Source organism: Sinocyclocheilus grahami, unplaced genomic scaffold (genome assembly GCF_001515645.1).
Source record: "Sinocyclocheilus grahami isolate Dianchi unplaced genomic scaffold, SAMN03320097.WGS_v1.1 scaffold1951.1, whole genome shotgun sequence".
In the NCBI taxonomy this organism is placed as follows: Eukaryota; Metazoa; Chordata; class Actinopteri; order Cypriniformes; family Cyprinidae; genus Sinocyclocheilus; species Sinocyclocheilus grahami.
In genome coordinates this window covers 70,058-92,191 of record NW_015507130.1, presented here as the reverse complement: position 1 = coordinate 92,191, position 22,134 = coordinate 70,058, and the positions used below count along the sequence as shown (strand labels likewise).

The 22,134-nt window shown below is 36.4% G+C and overlaps 1 protein-coding gene across 1 annotated transcript in view; it reads left to right on the top strand.

The window, feature by feature from the left end:
• LOC107573466 (catenin alpha-2-like) overlaps window positions 1-22,134 on the top strand; it is a gene marked incomplete at both ends in the record, with an annotated part of 67,468 nt that overhangs the window by 4,231 nt on the left and 41,103 nt on the right. The window contains 3 exons of the mRNA XM_016259900.1: window positions 1,276-1,442; window positions 2,636-2,755; window positions 3,983-4,249. Of these exons, the coding sequence (XP_016115386.1) occupies window positions 1,276-1,442; window positions 2,636-2,755; window positions 3,983-4,249 (554 nt within the window). The remainder of the gene's footprint in view (window positions 1-1,275; window positions 1,443-2,635; window positions 2,756-3,982; window positions 4,250-22,134) is intronic.

Here is a 22,134-nt window from a genome sequence, read left to right as displayed (position 1 = left end):
GTTTAAAACAGGTTTTATTTGAAGCTTTTGATTTCTGCGCCATTAGCATGACCAAACATGATTGCAAAAATAAGGATTGTTTCAAACAGCTTGGATGAGAATCTGGTTAAATTGTACTGGGGTAAAAAAAAAAAAAAGAGAGAGAGAGCAAGGATGGAAATAAGATTATAACCTTCCGTGGTAATCCGTGAAGGTAGAGCTGCCAAAAGAATGCACAGAGCCAGAGGACAGTGCTGACATTTCCCCTGGAAAGTGGAGGGGCAGCAGCGAGGCACTGTTAAGAATAGCTGACATTCTGTCGTTTTAGTTCACTGTGTGAGAGAAACAGCAGAACACGTACGTACACTAAAGTACAGCCATATTTGTTATGTGCATGCAAGTGTTCACCCATACAGAGCCAGTACAGGCTTAAAAACAAATATTCTCGTTCTCTCTTTCCCTAGACTCTGGGAAGTCAGTTGGCCACAATGTTTCATCTCTGTATATCATTCTCAGATTCAGTGACATTTGCTAATGTCTCAGCTGGGCTTTTTGTAAGCTTTCATTAATCAACTCTGTCCCACCTGCAGCTCCTGTTCAGATGGAAGGTGGGAGTCCACTTACTGTAAGGTCATTAATAGATTTTGTCAATGAACCTTGAGACAAATTGCTCATTTCTACTTTAGCAAGTGTGCCACAGTAACATTCTGGCAGTCTGAATCAGTTTTTAGGCTTTCTCCTCCTAAGTAATACACATAAATACATAACAATGCTACTTTTGACAAATAGAGTTATAAATAAACGTTCAGGAGGTGCATGGTAATCTAATACTGTCAGTCACAATGGAAGGGTATTAAAAATCATCACTCTGGCGACAATCTTCAAATGGCTTTCTTTTTCTAGTTTTATTATGTCTTTATTATGTCTGCATACTGATCTCTACTTTTGCAGTTCTGAAAAGTAAAAATAGGAAAATGCACTGCACTGTATTTAATTGACAATACAGTGTGACATAAAACTGGCACATTGTTTTCCAGACACCAGCAACCCTTTGTACACTGTTTTTCTGAAGTGTGCTGTTTCACTAATGAACACCCTTGGCAATCTTGCCTGTACTCGCAGTTTATTTCACTGGTTAACAGATGCACAGCTATTAATAAACCATTGACATGTCCATGCAGCTCTATTTGGTTCCGAACTTAAAAATGCTAGACATGCTCAAGGGATTTGCTGTGTGGTAGAACTCTAAACATATGTTGTTTGCTTTTGCCTTGGTTGTTTTGTGTCTCTGTGCAGGTGAGACGATGCGCGCGGCCTCCTCAGATTTTGCGGATGACCCCTGCTCCTCTGTGAAACGCGGCACCATGGTCCGTGCCGCCCGTGCCCTCCTCTCTGCCGTCACTCGCCTCCTCATCCTGGCTGACATGGCTGACGTCATGAGGCTCCTGGCTCACCTTAAGATCGTATGTTCTCTTCTTATTCATTTCTCACCTACCATTTTTTCCCCCCAGAGTTGCAGTTTATTTGTGAAATGAATCACAATTTATTTGTCATTAATCATAGTTTTCTTACATTTATTTTATTTCATTTTATTATTTTAATTTGTTTGTTTATCATGTCATACAGCCCTACTCTCAACTAACCACTTTAAGCATTATTACTCCTTAACATTTACACTTGTTTAAATGTTAAACAAGTGGCATTAAACAAATTTGTGTTGCCAGTGAGAGCTGTCACATGGAAAATTCGTCTTTCATCTCTTCATCTTTCTTTTCCTTTTTCGTTTCGATTGAGTGTTCAAAGCTGGTCTTCACATCTGGTCACCGTCCACCGGGTCAGAATGAGCCAGACCCGCCTCTCAATTGTTTCGATATCTAAGGAGACCCATTTCAAGGGCACAGGAAGTTATATTTATTATAGTACAAAGAAACTGTATCTCGAGTCCTGCTGTTTATTTGCATGGCAAATATTGCTGAAGCGACAACCTCTTAGCATAACTTTGTGACAGACTATTAAAATGCATAAATAACATTATCAAATATAATTTCTCTTGTCTCTGTTCATCAGTTAGGTACCATATTTTGCATTTGTATTTATGGTGTAGATAAGGCTATTTTCAGAGGCGCTGAATTTAAGCTTTTTGCTCTTGTACTTTAATTTTCACACCCATAATCCTTTGCTTCTAGTTGCACTATTCTGTTTTCTTTCGATTTTTGTTCCCCACTGGCCCTAAGACAACAAATAGAATTCTTCCCACTCTAACACAACTTTTGTTTTTGTAGTTTAGGGTGTTTAAACCACTTTTTTTGTTTACCCAGCAGCCTCTCTGTTATATAATCACTAAACAAATATGAGAACTAAGATCTGTGAAACTTGATGGTTGCAAAAACAGACCTTTTAGCGTGTAGGATGTGGCTGAGAAACTTTTAGATGTCCCACAAGGGACAAAGCACCTCCTTGTTCTTCCGCAAGTCTCATTATGGAGAGTGAAAACTGTCAGAATTATATGTGCCCCAGGAGAACCAATAATAAGCACTACAAAAGTTAACTGTCACTCGACCACATCAGTTAAAGTGCTTTATGGAACGTTTCTACTATCTTTCATTTTATGGATGATGTTGAAACAGTTGGTATGTGTGTGGATGTTGATTTACAGGTGGAAGAAGCTCTAGAAGCCGTCAAGAATGCCACCAATGAGCAGGACTTAGCCAATCGCTTTAAGGAGTTTGGGAAAGAGATGGTCAAACTCAACTATGTTGCTGCTCGCAGACAGCAGGTATTATTAAATATCACAATTTTTATCTATCTATCTTTCTATCTATAATATAAGCTATCTATCACAAGAGGCCATGTGTTGTGTAAGTCTTGGCTGAAGGGCGTTAATAGGCACGACGGGAAGTGGAATGCCTGCAACCCCTTCCGCTGTGACTTATTCACAATACAGCACGGCAGCTTGTACCTTACTGCTTTTATAAAATGGTTACCAAACAATCCAAACCAAAAATTTTATTGATGTTACTTTTTTTTTAAATAAATTTATTAAATTCTATCAACCACCATCCAATCTATCTATCTAACTATCTATCTATCTATCTATCTATCTATCTATCTATCTATCTATCTATCTATCTATCTATCTATCTATCTATCTATCTATCTATCTATCTATCTATCTATCTATCTATCTATCTCCTTAGGTCTTGCCTCCACGCGGTCACGTGGTTAAAAGGATCTCTCAATAGTTCCAAACAAATGCTGTCCGAATGGGTTTAAGCGGGACAGATAGCAGCATCAACTATAGTTGCATCAGTTTTCCATAAATATTAACGCATATTGTTGCATTAATCATGTTTTTCTTGGTTTCATTTTGGAGGGAAGAGGGATTTCTCACATAACTTAGAATAATACAGTATTCATGCATTAATTCATGCATTTTTCTCGTTCTGCTATGGTCATAATTATTTATCCTATTGTTATTTTACATAGTTCACTTATGCATGATGCAAAGATGCACAATAAATGGCAACATACAATACAATACAAGGCAACCAATTGCTCATAACAAAATATTTTATTATATATCCTGGGAGAGGGTAGATCATTTTAATTGAATGTGCAGTCAGGGTTCAGGGTTGAATAATTGGTTTAGCTTAAGCAATTTTTATAATTTTATTAACACAAATCACTTCAATTAATTTGAGATCAATTTAAGCCAACTGACATCTGGCTGTGGTAATGAGTGAAGTGTTGCTTATGTTATCTAACTACTATTAGAATTTAACTAGCTATTATCTAACAATAAAACAGTCAATGGTCAAATGCACTCACAATTCCAATTAAAAAGATACAAATAAAATCCCTGCGTGCTGACTATTCGCAAAAAACACAGACGGTTATGTTTTAAATTAATATAAACGTTAGGGAGAAAATCAGATGTCTATCAGTATATTAGATCTGTGCATTAGGTCAGGTTTAAACAGGTATTTGTGTATGTGTGTGCCAGGAGCTGAAGGACCCTCAGTGCAGGGACGAGATGGCGGCAGCTCGAGGGGCTCTTAAGAAGAACGCCACTATGCTCTATACTGCCTCCCAGGCCTTCCTGCGCCACCCCGACGTGGCTGCTACACGTGCCAACCGCGACTATGTCTTCAAACAGGTCCAAGAGGCCATTGGGGGCATCTCCAGCTCTGCCCAGGCCACTTCACCCACCGACGAGAAGCACGGCCACGCTGGCATCGGCGAGCTGGCCGCCGCTCTCAATGAGTTTGATGTGAGTAGACTCTGTATTGTTTATTACAGCATATTTAGTATGCAGTCACACCGTCTGTAAAGTGATGCAATTTTTTCATTGTTTTTCAATGTTTCAAACTTTCTCCTTTTTAACTTTTAAGTATGCCATTTAGAAATCGTTGTAGTCCCTGTAAGGGAATTAACAAATCTAACAAATCTAGAAAACTTAACAAATCTAGATGCAGAACATATATTTAAATCTGTATACTTCCAAGCACCATAATCTGTAAATGCAACATTTTGAAAGTAATTATATTGTACCAAAAATGTTGTGTACTATAAGAGAATCAGTAGATCCTTCACTCCGCCTCTCATCCTTGTCCTTGTCTGTTTATGCATTACTTTCCTTAAAAATTGTCTTTCTAAAGACAATATAACAAAAACATCAATTCACTTCCTCTCAGAGACTGTATTTGGAATATTAGGATGCCATCTAGTGGTTATAAAGGTGATCATAAGTATTACTGTTTACGAATGCTAAAACAATTTTTGAAAGCATGTAGTAAGTAATGCTGTTTGTTTTAAGACAACTTATAATGTTTGGAATATTATTTGTCTGCCCTCTGTTTATCTTCACCAAGACTTTTTCGAAATTATATCTGTTTAAATAGTGATTGACAACAGGTGCTGGACATTTCAGGTGCATATTTGACACACTAAATAGTCAAATGTATGTGTACAAACAGTATCAAATCTATTTGTACACTCAAATGAGATGAAGACTCACAGAATGCTGGTTTAGAATAAGTTGTTTTGCTGTTTATGTTGCCTGGAGGCAATGCTGTGTAACAGTGGAAGGACATTCATCAAAAGCAACTGTAATAATAATAATAAAAAAAAGGTATCCATTCGATTTCACTTTTGCACAGTGGTGCTTCCTAGACAACAAAAACTAAAGAAATTCCTCATGTGATATATTAAAGATGTTTATTCAGTATGAAAATTGAATCAGATTTTGTAGTTCTCCAGAGTGCACATCAGCTGGTGTACCACTAGGACATAGTGTGAGAAATTGCCAATAAATTGCCTTTTATTGGTTCATTCTAAAGCATCCCTTAATTTTTGACAATTGTATTTGCACATTGTGCTTGCAAAGTGAAGAAAATGGGTTTATTGCAAAATGATTAGCAAAATTTGCACTAATGTGAATTACTAGAACAGGTAGTTGAGATCATTTTTTCTAAAAACAATTTTTGTCTGAGCTGTCTGAGTTCTCTGTATAGCAGTGACACTCAGTGGCTGTTTTTGGGTCAGTTTTAGTAATTTTATATGCTTTTATGTAATTTTTATGATTGAAAAAAAAATATATATATATAGTAGTTCAGTGTGTTTTATTTAGTTGCCAATGCAACATTTCTAATTTGTTTTTAAGTTTTAAGTTTTTCATCTAATCTTAATAAGTTATTTTTATTTATTTCAGCTTCATTTCAATTAACGGAAATTTGAGTTAACTAAAACAGCACTGGTTTGGGTCAGGTTTCTACATGGTTAGAGGAGTTAAAGCCAGAGGGCTTACTAAAATATTGTCATGAGTAAGAATTACTTTTTTATTTTTATTTTTATGTAGAAAATTTAACAGACAACAATAAATGTAGGTAAAACACCAAACCTGAAGCCATATTCATGATATCAGTATAACTTGTCAACACCTGCTAACTACAGATAACTATAATTATAAGATTACTTAAGCCTAAGATAAGTTGCGTAATTTGTCGACCGATGTTCTAAAATACATTCTTCTATTCTAGTATATAATGATGAAGTATAGTCAGGGCAGGACTTACGGGGCCGGGGGCCCCTGGGCTTGAGGTTATGTTTGGGCCCCATACCTATACTACAAATGCCCTCAACTAGAACATTATTATGAAGTAACACAAAATACACAAAAATTAAAATATGCTTTCATTTTCATATACTGTATACAATTAATAGGCAACATGTCTAGCCTAGTCAAAGTTTAGATGTAATATTAAATAGTCACTGGACACTAAATAGTCAAATGTATGTGTACAAACAGTATCAAATCTATTTGTACACTCAAATGAGATGAAGACTCACAGAATGCTGGTTTAGAATAAGTTGTTTTGCTGTTTATGTTGCCTGGAGGCAATGCTGTGTAACAGTGGAAGGACATTCATCAAAAGCAACTGTAATAATAATAATTAAAAAAAAAGGTATCCATTCGATTTCACTTTTGCACAGTGGTGCTTCCTAGACAACAAAAACTAAAGAAATTCCTCATGTGATATATTAAAGATGTTTATTCAGTATGAAAATTGAATCAGATTTTGTAGTTCTCCAGAGTGCACATCAGCTGGTGTACCACTAGGACATAGTGTGAGAAATTGCCAATAAATTGCCTTTTATTGGTTCATTCTAAAGCATCCCTTAATTTTTGACAATTGTATTTGCACATTGTGCTTGCAAAGTGAAGAAAATGGGTTTATTGCAAAATGTGAATAAAAAAACATGTTGGCTATTAACAATCAAATGAAATCACTATAAACAAAATAGATGGATTTTGCATACGTTATGGTAAGTTTAAATACAACAGTTTAAATGTAGAAATATTAAATGATTGCAAAAATGAAATAACGAGCTACTTTTTAAAATATGAAACTACAACCGCCAGTAGGTGGCAGCAAGTGACTGACTTAATGAGTGAGTTGAATCCTTAAATCAACCAATTATTTTAAAATGCTAATTAATTTAACTTGGCAAACGACTGTACTTATAGCCTGTTTGAACCATTTACTGGTCCGTGTAATGCTAAGAAACATAAGTTACATAATCACATAATGCTAGAATATTAAGTATATTGTAATTTGCTTAGCCAGTATTATAAATTAAACTCAGGACCTGCATTTCGTTTTAGAAACAGTTTTGGTGGAAAACATTCAGGTACAGAAATGCTGCAGAGATGGAATAAACTATAAATGAAAAACAGTCAATTCACTGTAAATTAAACAACAGATTAATTCTTAAAATTAAAGTTACAAAAGTTATTCAGTCAAGAGCAGTGAGTGATTTTGTCTTTTGTTGTTAACATGAATTAACAATAACCAATAATTAATTAACATTGTTAACATTTGGTATGAAAGTGACCTCAGCTTTTAGTATGCTGTCTGTCAGTCTGTGTTAAAGAACAAAAGAAAAAAAAATCACTCTTCTCAAATCTGCTCTTGACTAAATAACTTTTTCATATTTAATATGGATTAATATATTTAAATATAATCTATATCTATGACTTTATACATCATAGTATTTTGTTCCTGAATAGCAGCTACTGTTAGTTTTAGGCTATAGCCTACCTGAAAAAGTTAAAACACAGTTTGTTTCATTTGTATCCTTGTGCTATTGCAGGTAACTTGTTCATTTATTACTGACCGTTTAATTGTCTTTATGTAACATTACTTATTAAAATGCAAGGTTACTACTTGCGTCAGAAACAATGAAAACAATAACTTTTTCTCAAGGTGTTTGTGAGGCGGCTTCATGTGTGCGCGCTTTGGATGTGAACATGAGCGCCCAGAAAACTAGTTTGGAGCGCACCAGTACTGAATGGTTTAAAAAGACTTAAAAAGACGTGCAAATGATAAACTTTTGTGATGATGCAACACTGACCCGATTAGGCAAGTGACAGTCCTGTCAGCTGAGTGAAAGTCTTGTATGGCAGCGTGCATCAGCTCTCTTAGTGCAGACGAGATGTGCTGATGTGAGGCAATTTTGAGAGAGTGAGAGCGAGAAGACACGGTACAGCTGAATCACTCACGTTGTTTTCAAATGACTGACTTAATCTGATATGCTGTGTGAATTATTTTAACTCATCTAACCTACATTGTATATTAAATACATGTTTGCAGGAATTTTCCAAATGTGCGAAACCTGCGGGAATGAGTAAAACCAAATTGCGCAATCCCGCACAGAGATTCAGGACATGATTAAACATATATTCTATTATATAGAGATTTGTAAAATAAATTTCCATGACTTTTCCAAAGCCAAGTGTCCTTTTTCTATGTGAAAAAAATCATAAATTCCAGTTTATGCTGTTTGATTATGGCTTCGAAGGTCGTAGTTGGAAGCTGTTAGCCCCGGCTGGCCCGTGTGCACAGTTGAAATGCGTCTAATAATTTCTGACTGGCACATAACTGACCAAATGTAAACGGGTTAAGGCAGGGCCCACTTCAAGCCCAATGGTAAATCTGGCCATGAGTATAGTATATACAGCTATACTGTGGTTCTGTCCAACACTGCTCTGCTTATGTTGATAATAAATAAAAATAAATAGATGTATATTTTATTCACTACAGATAGGTTTAACTAAATTACAGTGTGATTAACACAGATTGTTTACCACATATTTGTGAATGCAGTGTATTTTTCTAAAGTATCATGCTGTTAGCTTAACACTATACAACATTACCATAAGTAAACCGCTTAATGGCAGGCAATATGTGACTTCTGGACTACCTGTTTGACAAAGGAAGACAGGGGGCAATGAAAGATGGTGGAGTGTTTGGGAAGCCTGTTTCATTGTTTGTGTGATTTTGTTTGTACGGAGTCACAAATGTCTCAAAATGTACACTTTTAACGACTATTTTTTTCCCCTGTTTTCTTACATTTTCATAACCTCCTCTCCATCTCACCATTTCTTCCCTTCACTCAGTGCACTTTGCTTTTTTGAGGTCACTGTTTCTTGATAGTCAGTGTAAATGGAGGTTTTCTCACACCTGCTGGACAGCATTAGACTGTGTTTGTCAGTGATGTATTTGATTTCTGGAAGAGAAATCACAGCTGGAGGTGCGAGACAAGTGTGAATTGTAGAAACGTCCCGCTAATGAATCTCTATCTCCCAGACCTCCTGCATTTCTCATGAAGCTCAGACACCCAAATCTCTCCTGTACGGAGATAATAAACAATTATTATAATTTTTTAAAATTTTGATTAGTTTTGAGCAAAAATGTATTTGTTAAAACTAATTAACATTATTAAAGTTAAAGAGTATATTGAAAGCTTTAAAAGTGGTTATGATAAAATCAATCAATCAGTTTATTTTTTATTTTAATTTGATAAATTTAAATTTCAGATGCAGTTGAAACCTTAACATTTTATTTGTGGATTTAACATTAAAAGATGGTCTAAAGCAAAAGAGCTGTAACAATTCAAAAAAATATTTTAGAGCTCCTTGTATGTAAGTTTTCATAATCCATTTGAAAAAAAAATTACATAATAATGAATAAATCGGTATAATTATTTAAAGCTGCATTCCATAACTTTTTTTTTTTTTGGTTAAAAATTATCCCAAAAATGACTTGTTCAGATGATATTTACCAGTGAAACTTCTTACTTTAAACATACTTCCAAGACGTTGTATCTGTAATTCCAAAGTACAGTTAATATCCACACTGGTGCGTTGACTGACAGCCCACATAATCACCTCAAAACATTAGATTCATCCGTGCTGAGGAGCCGTGCCAATGCACAGCCCACGTAAAGAAGATAATTCTGCAAATAACTGCAGTTGCATGTTTCAAACAGAGATGACGACAAATAGGCAAAACTTACGGACTGCAGCTTTAATTTACAAGTGTCATGTTTGTGATTTTTATTCATGTAAGCTATAGCTTCTGATTTTTAAATCAAATCAAACTTGTGATTTGATGACATAAATTACTGCTTTATTTATTCAGAAACAAAAGTGTTTTAATGGTATTTGTACAAGTAGGCCTACAGCGCTCCCTAAATAAATAAAAGGACAGGCATTAGGACCAGGGAGAGGCCCTATCACACAACAGACACATCATTCTGTATGTGCATTCTCAAATTAAATGTGGCTATCCAAAACAGTGAATCTAATCATCATTCAGGCAAAAGTTTGCTTCAAGAATGATCACACTGCTGATGTGATCTTATCACTAGCACACCCTGAGCGCATTATTTGTCTTATCGGCAAGGCATATTGACAATTTTTTTTTTCAAATTGGCCAAAGCTGGTTTACATATTAAGCCTTTATCGGCCGATTCTGATAACGTTCCGATAATAATGTGCTTCCCTAAGTCAAAGTTAGTAAACAATTTTTTCACTCTAGTTCCAAGTTTTAAATCTTATATCTATAATTTCAAAATGTTTTTTTTATAACATCTATCCCATTGCAATGCCGTATCCCATAATAGTAAGTGTGTTGCTGTTATCATGATTTCTGCTTGTTTTTACAAACTGGAGGATGATTCCAAATTTCTTTCTGTGGTAATCGACAGCTCCTCACAGTTGTTGTCGATAGAGCTTAACTGGTATTGAACCCAGGACATTGTTATACAATCTTACAGAAAAGAAAAAACAGCTGAGTTAATTGAAGATGAAGAACGTGTAATCCTTGTTTGTTGATCCAAATCTCAAAATGCTGTGATCTTATTGGGTTTCTAAACAGGGTGTTACAAAATATGACTTGGAACTCACCAGAGAGTAAGTTGGCAATTTTTGCAGTTCATGCAGCTTTTATAGCTTCTGTGGAACTGACTTGTGGCGCTATTGGGATGTTTATCAAATCTGTGGTGTGGAAGTTTACAGGTCTGAGGGATAAAGAGAGGCATTAGCTCTGTGCCAAAACCTAGTGATTTAAGGCACTGTAAATGTATTCTGCAGTGAAGGCAATCCCTGAATGCATTTCAACAAGCTCAGAGTCAATTGTAATTGTGATTATAAATAATGGTTTGTTCTTCTTCTTTTTATATACATTGGGGTTGGTAAGATTTATTAAATTATTTTTAAAGAAGTCTCTTATGCTCACCAAGGCTGCATTTATTTAACCAAAAAACAAAAACAAATACAATTTAAAAGAACTGTTTTCTATTATATTTTAAAATGTAATGTATTTTTGCTACGGTAAAGCTGAATTTTCAGCAGCGATTACTCCAGTCTGCAGTGATCCTTCAGAAACCAGAGTTTTTGCTGCTTATTTCTGTTGAAACCATGAGACTTTTTTTTGTTGTCAAGATTCTTCGATGACAAAGTTGAAATTAATAGCATTTATTTATTTAGGTACACTCTTAAAAATAAAGGTGCTTCAAAAGGTTCTTCAAGCGATGCCATAGAAGAACCATTTTTGGTTCCACAAAGAACCATTCAGTCAAAGGTTCTTTAAAGAACCATCTCTTTCTTACCTTTTTATAATCTGAAGAACCTTCTTTCGCCACTAAGAACCTTTTGTGAAACAGAAAGGTTCTTCAGATGTTAAAGGTTCTTTATGGAACCATTTAGACAAAAAAGGTTCTTCCATGGCATCGTGAAGCACCTTTATTTTTAAGAGTGTAGGTAGGTAGGTATTTCTTGTTGTCACTTTTGATCAATTTAGTGTGTCCTTACCAGTGTCGGGGAGTAGCTAGCTACAAGTAGCGACACTACTAGCGTAACTACATTTTTTAGTAGCTTTACAGTACTGGTGCTACTTTTAAAACAGTGTAGCTTTTCCTGTAGCTAACTAATTTTTCCAGCAAGTAGCGATGTAGCGCTGTAGCGCGACCAAACGCTACATTCCGTTTTGCATTCTGACGAGTCACGAGCCTGTAATGCATTGAAGCAGTGCAAGCAGCGTCTTCTTCTGACTAGATCTCAAACTAAATTTGATCATTACCGCCATCTGTTGTGATATCACGCATCGCGCGGCTTTACAGTCTTCCACTGACAAGAGATCGTCGATGATTTTGCAAAGGATGTTCAGGAGTGGATATTTCACATGAATCAACTGTAATTTATGCAAAACATAAAAGATTAAAATGCGGTCTAAAGCACATACAGGAGGTGAATAATAATAATAATAATAATTCATTACATTTATATAGCGCTTTTCTAGGCACTCAAAGCGCTTTACATTGTCAGGGGGTATCTCCTCATCCACCACCAGTGTGCAGCATCCACCTGGATGATGCGACGGCAGCCATAGTGCGCCAGAACACCCACCACACACCAGCTTATTGGTGGAGAGGAGACAGAGTGATGAAGCCAATCAGTAGATATGGGGATTGTTAGGAGGCCATGATGATCAGAGGCCAATGGGCAAATTTGGCCAGGATGCTGAGGTCACACCTCTACTCTTTTCGAAAGACATCCTGGGATTTTTAATGACCACAGAGAGTCAGGACCTCGGTTTAACGTCTCATCCGAAGGACGGTGTTTGTTGACAGTATAGTGTCCCCGTAGCCTTTTTAAACTGATTAATTTTTCTTCTTTATTGCACTCTAGATCAAATGTTTATTTTACAATGATGAACGATCATAATATAATCTGTGCCCCACAGTTTTGTAATGAACACTAATCGAACAGAAAATAAAATCGCGTTATAGTAGTGTGCTTATCATTTGGCAAAGGATGGTTGCGGCGGGATTCACGCAAGGCTCAGCTGATGATTGACGTCTCTATTCACAGTCAGTAAATACCGCATGAGCTATGAGTTTAACCTGCTTATTTTATGACTCCTCCGTATCCAGTTTAAGCTGCATACATTTTGTTCTTGCATTAATGTTACGTTAGTAGCAATTTTGCACTTTGACAGTCAGTTTAAGATTATATAACTATACAGTAGCCTATTTTATTATTGTGTGTATTGAATAGTTTACAAAATCAAATGATTGGGACACTTTTTGTCATTGAAATGGCTTGGAAAAGTGTCCCAATCAACCTGAATTCACCCTATTCTTTGAAATCATGATTACATTACAGTATGTTTTAAACCCCAAATATTTTACTTATTACTTTATTATATTTTACTTATAACTTCCTCATAATTATTCATTAATAATTATTTAGTTATTTGTAATGTTAATTGTAAAATAATAATAATAATAATACAAATTGAAAGTAGTTTCAATGTAGCTAGCTACTTTTTGATAGTAACTTGTAGTGTAGCAAGCTACTTTTTCAGAAGGGTAGCTTGAATGTAGCTTAACTACTTTAATTTACAAGTAGCTTGTAGCTGGTCAAGCTACAGTTTCAGAGTAGCTTCCCCAACACTGGTCCTTACTGAGTAAAATCATTAATTTCTTTATAAATAAATAAACAAATAAAAGTATATTATATTATATTATATTATTCATTCTAAGAACTATCAATGAATATAGTTCTTATTCGAGTATCATGCAGTTAGCTTTGCAACATGATAATGTCAGGCATTTATGAAGGCAGCTGTCTCCCTAGAGTAGGTTTTGTAAAGGGGTAATGCCCTGCAAAGTTACTCTTATAAATACAAACACATAGCAGCTTGCTAAGTGAACATTAGGGCTTTACATCAAGACAAACATTGAGAATTAGATTATTGCAGCAGCTTTTGTAATGTAACATCCACACACACACACACACACACACACACACACACACACACACACTCACTCACTCATTCATGCCTGTTGTTTTCCTCAGAGAACTCCTTTTTCAGTTTTGACCTGCAGCATGTCGTCTCTAAGAAAACTGAACAGAGCATCAAAGAAACTGTCTGTCCCCCATACAGCCATTTGTTTACCAGCGTACTTCCGTTTTAAAAACAAATGTCTAGTGTCTTGAGCTTGTAGGTTTCTCTCTGTTAAAGTGCCTGTTTTATTTTCTCATAAGTTCAGAAGAGAGAAGATGGACTGCTGTTTTGATTGCTATTGCTGCTGCTGATATTGCTGTTTACTTTTAAGATGATTACATATGCAGTAATTCTCACTTCAAAGGCCTATGTTGTCATGTTGTCATGCTGAGGTTTATTAAAATGTGTTTATTAGAGTGTTCGCTGGTTTTCACTAGTTGTGTCTGGCCAACACACACCATTGGTCAAAATGTGCACATCACAGAGTAAACAGTAGGGGGAAGTGTTGCACCACACCAGAAATCCCTCTCCGGCTGAAAACAAGTGTGATTCATGTTGTTTCTTTCATGTCGTCTTTGGGTTTGGTAGTCACAGACCTGACTTGCTCAAGTGTTTCATTGCACTCGAAGCTCTGTATTGATGCTGTATCTCAGTGAGGATTGCTATTGGTTGAGTGTGTGGTGACCTTCTCAGTGACCATCTTATCTACTCAAACGAACCCACTGTGAAAATACCCATCATTTGCATTTCTGTGTTATACAGTATTCTGTCATATTCTTCCTCCCTTCCAGCCTTCCTTTGTTACTTTGTTCCTTGAACCATCATTTCCTCCCTCCTACTTTTGTTCCATTCTTTCCTTCATTCATTCTTTTTCTCCCTCCCTTTTTATTCAGTGCTTTCTTCCTCCTTCTTTACTCCATTCCTCCTCATTTAATTCCCTCTATTATTTCCTTCCTTCTGACTTTTGCTTCTTCTTCCTTTCTTTGTTCCTTTTTTCTTCCCTTCTTCATTTATTCATTTTTTCTATCCTCCAGTTCTTCCTTCCATCCTTCATTGTTTTCTTTCTTTCCTCCTTCCTTTCTTATTTGATTGACTTTCTTTCTTTTCTTCCTTCTTTCTTTCTTTCTTTCTTTCTTTCTTTTTTTCTCGATTTCCTTCCTTCATAGTTTTCTTAATTCCTTTATCCATTCCTTTCTTTCTTTGTTTTTATCCTCTACTTTTCTTTTCTTCCTTCCTTTGATTCTGTTAGTCCTTTCTTCATTTTACTATTCCTTTCCTCCTTTGTTTACTTCATTATTTTATTTACTTTCTGTCTTCCTTCCGACCCTCTCTTGTTTTCTTTCCTTTCTTCACTCCCTTCTTTCTTCTTTCAATTTGTGTTTTCTTTCTTTTCTTATTCCTTTCTTTATTCTGTTCTTTATTCATTTAGCTTCCCTCCCTCCTAGTGTTTCTTTTGCTTCCTTGCTCTCTCCCTTTTTTTCTCATCTTTGCTGTTTTGAAAATTCCCCTCTCATACCTGCCCACAATCATTTCAGGTTGCTGATGGAAGTGTTCTGGAAAAGACCCCCCTCTGGCTTAAACACACACACACACACACACACACACACACACACACACAAATGCAAAGTGTCTGTAGCAGAGGTTGTCATCTTTTATTATTTTTACAATGTGTCTTTGCCCCTCTGTATTTTAGAATTGAGATTAGGTGTAGTTATTATGTGTATTGCATGTGTGGTGTGTTGTCAGTTCATGACCTTTCCTCGTACTTTCATATAAGTGGTTATTGTAGTTCAGGGCTGCCAGAAAATAATCTCTTTGTCAGAGTTGTCTTATTTCATGACCCATTCACATATTCTACTATGTCACTTCCTGTGTCAAAATGATGGAGAATGCAAAATAGAGAGAACCCCCTGCTATTAGATTAATCTCTAGTACAAAATTACCTGTCAAATTAGCGCTCACACCTGACAGCCCACCATTGGGACACATCAGATGAGCTTCATGTGCTCCTTAACTCATCTGATATCAGCACAGTGACATGGAATAAATAGTCTTTATGCAATAAAGGCCAGTACACAACATAGACCACACACACACACACACACACCTGTTACAGTATTGAGTCTGGTTGAGTTTACATGTTCATAAGAAAAAAAAAAAAAAAAAATATATATATATATTTATACAGTGGGGAAAAAAAGTATTTAGTCAGCCACCAATTGTGCAAGTTCTCCCTCTATATATATATATATATATATATATATATATATATATATATATATATATGTATACACACACACACACACACATACACACACTTTTATATATATATAAGAAATAAGTAAATATATTTGGTTCCTGGCTCATAAAAGTCATTAGAGGCATGCTGGAAGAATTGCCAAAAAAAAAGGTAGAAAAAGAGAAATTGTACATGGTATAAATGTTACACTGGTCAATTGGATGTTATAGTTTTTTTAATTTAAACAGGCTCATGCTAATGTAAACCCCAGTGTCATGCACACATGCAGGGATGCACACATACACATGCGCACAGGGACTATATCAATCTATTCTCTTCATTCCTGGCTGTCTTTGCAGGCACACTCGTTATCTTGCCTAGCCTCTGCTTTTCCCATCCTGTATTTTCTTTTTTTCTCTCTCTTTTTGGATCTTGAGAGGGGATTTACAATGATTTAGGATTACTAGGGAACATTATAATGGCTTATATTGAACATAGCTTCATTGCATATTGTAGTCATCTGGAGTCAGAAATTGAGGGAGGACATGCATACAAACACCCACACAACAGAATCCCACTTTTTGATCTCTGAAAGTTTCAAATGTATGCCTGCTTTGGGCCTGAGTGTGTAGACTTTAGGATTAGAGTGGATTAAACAGACACAGCAGTGGGTTTATGCCTGGTTCCTCAGACCTGGGTTTTTGGTCCTCTTATTCCTGCAGAGGAGCCAAAACCTTTCACAGAGGTTACCCAAAATCAATATCTGTCTCTCTGTCTGTGTGTTGAACATATTTAGTTATTTATAGGCCAAAGAGCAAAACCCCTTGATCTCAGCTCCAGTTTGGTTCTCTGAATAACATACATTAGAGTTGCTCTGATGTTGAGTTTAGTAAGTTTTGTTTTTTCATAGTTGACTAAGACAGACTGTTCTTTTATTATTAAACCATCTCAGCTTCACATGGCATGCCCAAAGACCACCCACAGTTTTTCTTATTTAAAGAATAAACCAAAGATGTTACATTTATGCTTTAAAAAAAAAAAAAAAAAAAAAGAGTTTGCCAATGGGGTGAGAAAAATTTAGTTAATTCAAGATATTTCCTCTGAATTCTTATGCTACTTTGCTTCCCACATGTATTTTGTCTTGTTTTTGAGGATAATTGCTGGGTAGAAACAGCAAGCGTTCTCAAACCATCAAGCTGTATTCAGATTGGCTGACTGCTATGTAGTTTCCGCAAACCATGGCCTTTATTAGTTCACCTGAAACCGATTTCGGGTTTAGCAGTCCTAACCGTCATGTTAAAACAAAATAAACTGTACTTCATTTAACTCTTCATTTTTCCATAAAAAAAGTATCTGAGCATTTTTGGTGCATAATGTCCTTCAAATGTGCAAAGCACTCCTGAAGTGGAAGTGATTTTGAGTGGAAAGACTCTGCTGGGGCTCACTATTGTTAATAAAAGGTTTGGATGCTGACCCCCACCAGCCGTCTTTTAAAGCTGTGTGGTCTCACGCTGTTCTTATGCAGTACAACATAGAGGGTCTTTTAAAAGTTTTTCCTGTCTAAAACCAGCTCTTCAAGCATGATTCAAAATGATTTGTGCTGCTTTGCGAGAAGAATGCATTTAATGCTGGTCAGGATGCAGCAGAATATTGTGCACAGTGTAAACAGTAGTACCACCCCTCACCCCTCCCAAGAGAGGTTTGGTCTATACACTCTAAAAAATGCTGGGTTGTTTCAACCCAATGTTGGGTCAAATATGGACTATCCCAACTGTTGGGTTAAAAAGCTCATTTAAAAATGTAACCAAAATTTAACCCAACAGTTGGGATAGTCCATATTTGACCCAACATTGGGTTGAAACAACCCAGCATTTTTTAGAGTGTAGAAGTGTCTTCAAAGCATGGCTGTTGACTTTAAAAAAATAAATAAAAAACATTCTGATAGAATGTTTTACTTTTGAACATGTAAGAAATTCATACATTTATTCAGCAAGGATGCATTGATCAAAAGTGACAGTAAATAATTTTAGATTGCTACAGAAGAACAGCATATGAAATGTTTTGTGAGCATCAAATAAGTATATTAGAATGATTTCTGAAGGATCATGTGACAATGAAGACTGGTGTAATGGCTGCTGAAAATTCAGCTTTGCCATCCCAGGAATAAATTGCATATCAAAATATATATAAAAAATAATACAGGTATTTTAAATTGTAATACTATTTCACAATATTACTGTTTTTACTACATTTTTGATCAAATGCAGCATTCGTGAGCATAAGAGACTTCTCTCAAAAACATGTCAACTTTTGAATGGTAGCTCATATCAAAGACAACAGCTATCTCTGCTCTACATTATGAAGCAATTCACTTATCCATGGGACTGAAATGTATTTGGGGTGATTTTGAACTCTTAAATTGCTCTTGAAACTGTCTGAGGCTGAATTTCGGCTGTCCTCACAGTGTCTCTTGTGTAAAAATCAGCACATCTTGTTCTGTGAGTACGTAATTCTTTTCACAGTGGACATTGTAACCTTGAGTGCGTGGCACACTCATTAGCATTCATTGGATACCACTATATTCTTAAGGCCCTCGTGTGATGCTATGCTAGTCAGTGCACCTTTTGGGTTGGCTTTCACATCTTCCCCTTCACGCTGCTTTGTCTTGAAGTCAAGGTCATTTGTTCAATGATTACAGGAAGCCAGTGTACCCACACCGTATGTTTCTGGAACAGCCATTGAGCTGAGACCAGTATGAGTGTGGAGCCTAGGCCAATGCTAAACCTTCCTGAACCGAGTGAGGAGAAGAGATTGGACAGGGATATTGAGCTGACTGCTTGGTTCTTGCCAAATGCAGATGCAGCTTCTTTTCCTGGCAGCGTGTCCAAGGCTTCTTTGTGAAAGTTTCCATGTCTCTTCACCAACCCAGGTAAAGAAACTTTGTTCGGGAATATATGCACAGCCCCCTGGGATGCTAGACAAAACCTGGAAAAGAGATTACGAGCGCCACATCCCAATTTTATCTGCTTTTTGCAAAGCTTTTTTCTTAAATCACTACAGCAATGCAAAATATCATGCACCCTGTGGTCTCAACAGAAATCTACAAACCTCCTTTTTACTCTAAAAGTTTGTTGTAGAATATTTAACAGAAAGATATAGAAGCCAAAGCCTTTTTTGAGGTCCATGTTGTATGACATCTGGGCCTGTATTCTTAAAGCTTCTAAGATTCCTCTCAGATAGCTCCTAATTTTGCTTGACAATTTCTAACTAGAAGTCTTAGCTTAAGAGTGATTCAGGACCAATCTGAGAGCAACTCTGAGCAAGGAAAAGTCAAAAATGTTCATGTTATTGAGGAGGCGTGGCTGACCCCGTTGCTAGATATGACACATTCATTTGAAGACTGTGATTGGTTGTCCAAGAAAAAAAAAGAGCTTTTAAATAGGGTCTAAGCCTTCACTTTGAAATTACAGGCCTAATATTAAACACGCACACACCCACGTGCGTTTTTACACACACGTTAATTTATTTATTACATAGCAATTGAGAGAGAGAGAGAGAGAGAGATGACAGTTGCGTTAGTGAATTATTAAAAGTCCTTAAAAGTCCTCCTCCCTACACTCTTAAAAATAAAGGTGCTTCACGATGCCATAGAAGAACCTTTTTTGACTAAATGGTTCCGTAAAAAACCTTTAACATCTGAAGAACCTTTCTGTTTCACAAAAGATTCTTTGTGGCTAAAGAAGGTTCTTCAGATTATAAAAAGGTAAGAAAGAGATGGTTCTTTAAAGAACCTTTGACTGAATGGTTCTTTGTGGAACCAAAAATGGTTCTTCTATGGCATCGCTTGAAGAACCTTTTGAAGCACCTTTATTTTTAAGAGTGTACTCCTAACTTCTTTTGACCTTAAGAGCTCTTTAAAAAGTTATGATGCTTTGTGAATAACCTTTATCTTTACTAGGATCTTCTCTTTAATTTAAAGAAGAAACACCCAGATTTCCAAGAATTTTCTCAGAATTTTGTCAACTCTTTGCACGAATAATTTTCATGAAAATGGGCCCAGAACTGATTCACGTTTTGTAGATGGCTGTCTTTTTGGTAACAGAGGGAATGTATTATTACATTCTGTATGGATTGGCAGTATATATGTCATTGACTACACTTCTCAAGTGTTCTATATGGCATGTCATCCTATCGTGTAGTGTAACATGAAATTACCTCATCTCCTCTTGAATTATTTCAGTCATATAAATCGTACTTCCATGGCCTTCCATATCTCTTTTCGGAAAGAATATCAGTCACGTTTATTGAGGTATGCCCAACATATTGATTGCTATTGATTTCGTTGACACGTTTCAACTGCCTACATGTTGTATATGATATAAGTTCAGGCCAGTCAGTAAGTTCTGTCCATGAATGAAGATGTTCTCAAAGACTTGTGGGACCGAACATTCCAACACTCTTGTTTGTAGTGGAGGTGTGAGACCAATATCCTCCCAGACTATATCTGTTGACCTGCCTATCTATCTGCCTGTGTCTAGGTGACACATTTTAACATGGGAGTTGTGTGTGTGTGTGTGTTTGTGTCTGAATGTGGGCATTGTCTTTGGGCCAACACTAGTTTTATTGCTTTTCCTTCACAATGTCAGCGAGCAAGGCCACATCATCAAGTTGTCATTCCCCAAGCAACACTCATCTCGCAAGTTCACAAACAACACATCCTTCTTTTCCACATTTCTGTCAAACTCACCTCAATACACAGAGGAACCCATGTTGGATGTTGTTCTCCTTTTTTCTGATGTCACAGATTTTATTTGGCCTAATAGATATTTTTAACATAATTTTTCCTGTAAGAATCCCCAGGAGTTCAGCACAAGGTTGGCCAAAATTCTGAATTTACTGAATCTATCTATCGTTATAGCATTCTAGCAATCTGTCTATTGTTCTGTCATTCTATCTGTTGTTCTATCATTTATAAACCTTTAAACTTCAGGTCTTTTAATTTTTTTCCTTCCAAAACTTTCAAACAAGGCTTTGTCCAGCCAACATTCAAAGTTTGTCTTAACAATTAACAACTTAAGTTTGTTTTTAAAATTAAAAGTACAGTTATTTAAATTTGTTGTGATTTTTTTGTTGTTGTAACATGTGACATTGCATTTTCTCTTTTTAAATCCTAAAACTTGATTTCCTCTTTATTTCATGCACTATTTTCAGTGTGGTCTCGGACTTCTGGACACCTCTGTGTTTGTGCATTCCATTCAGGTTGCACTCGGCATTTAGCATTATGTTCATATAATAGCATTGCTGGCACTTTGCTAATCCCTCGGTGGACTGGTGTATTATCTAAACAAGTCTATTAAAGCTCTGCTGTGGGTGTTAGCATTTTGTTGTTACTGGCTGTTCTCTCAGGGGTCTCTGTCAAAGACTTCATTCCTTAAACGCATCTTGGCTCCATTTCAGAGAGTTTTGCAGACTGTTGTTGCCCCAACAGTTCAATTAGAACTTATGGAATTAATCTAGGCAACTGCCAAGACATTTGGCAGGCTTTCGTCAGTGTTCCTTAGATGTGTTTTTCCAAACACAAAGGTGAACTTGAGGTTTAGCATGAAAACGCTGTTTTGAGAGATCTTGCTCTCTGGGCTAAAGTGTGTCTCAAAGTTTAGGGTTGAGGGGGCGTACAACTTTCCAGTGTAGGTGACCTCTTCACTTTATCTGGAGGATAGAACATTCTCCTGACCTCAGCGACTTTGATATTGTAAATACATTCACAGGCTAGACTAGCAAAATTTTATTTTTTTATGAAAGCTAGTGCTTTTATTGCAAAAATCTCCCCTTTCTCTCTCTCCATCTCTCCAGCCCCCATCGGGGTCTATCAGTATATGGCAGAAGTCCACATACTGTGTTTTTATAGATGTTACATTATTAGAGGCCACGTCTATCAGCAGCCCAGCCGACAGATGAGTGCCGGTATGTGATCCAAAGATCTGCTGTGTTTGACTGGCTCGCTCTCTCTTCCCCCCAGGCCTTGTGCTGCAGGATCAAAGTCAATATTTAATAGAGAATAGGCTAATGCTACTCAATACCTTCTAACTGTGGCGTCCTTGAGATCAAACCAGGACTACGGGACTACTGGTGAACACTCTGGTGATGGGATCTATATGCCTAAGGGGAAACAATGCAGTGAATACATTGATGTAGTTGCATTTCATTTAACTTGCCTCCTTTTACTCACATTTTTCTATGTCAAAATCAGCATATTGACGTGATTAATAACATTTTTGTTAA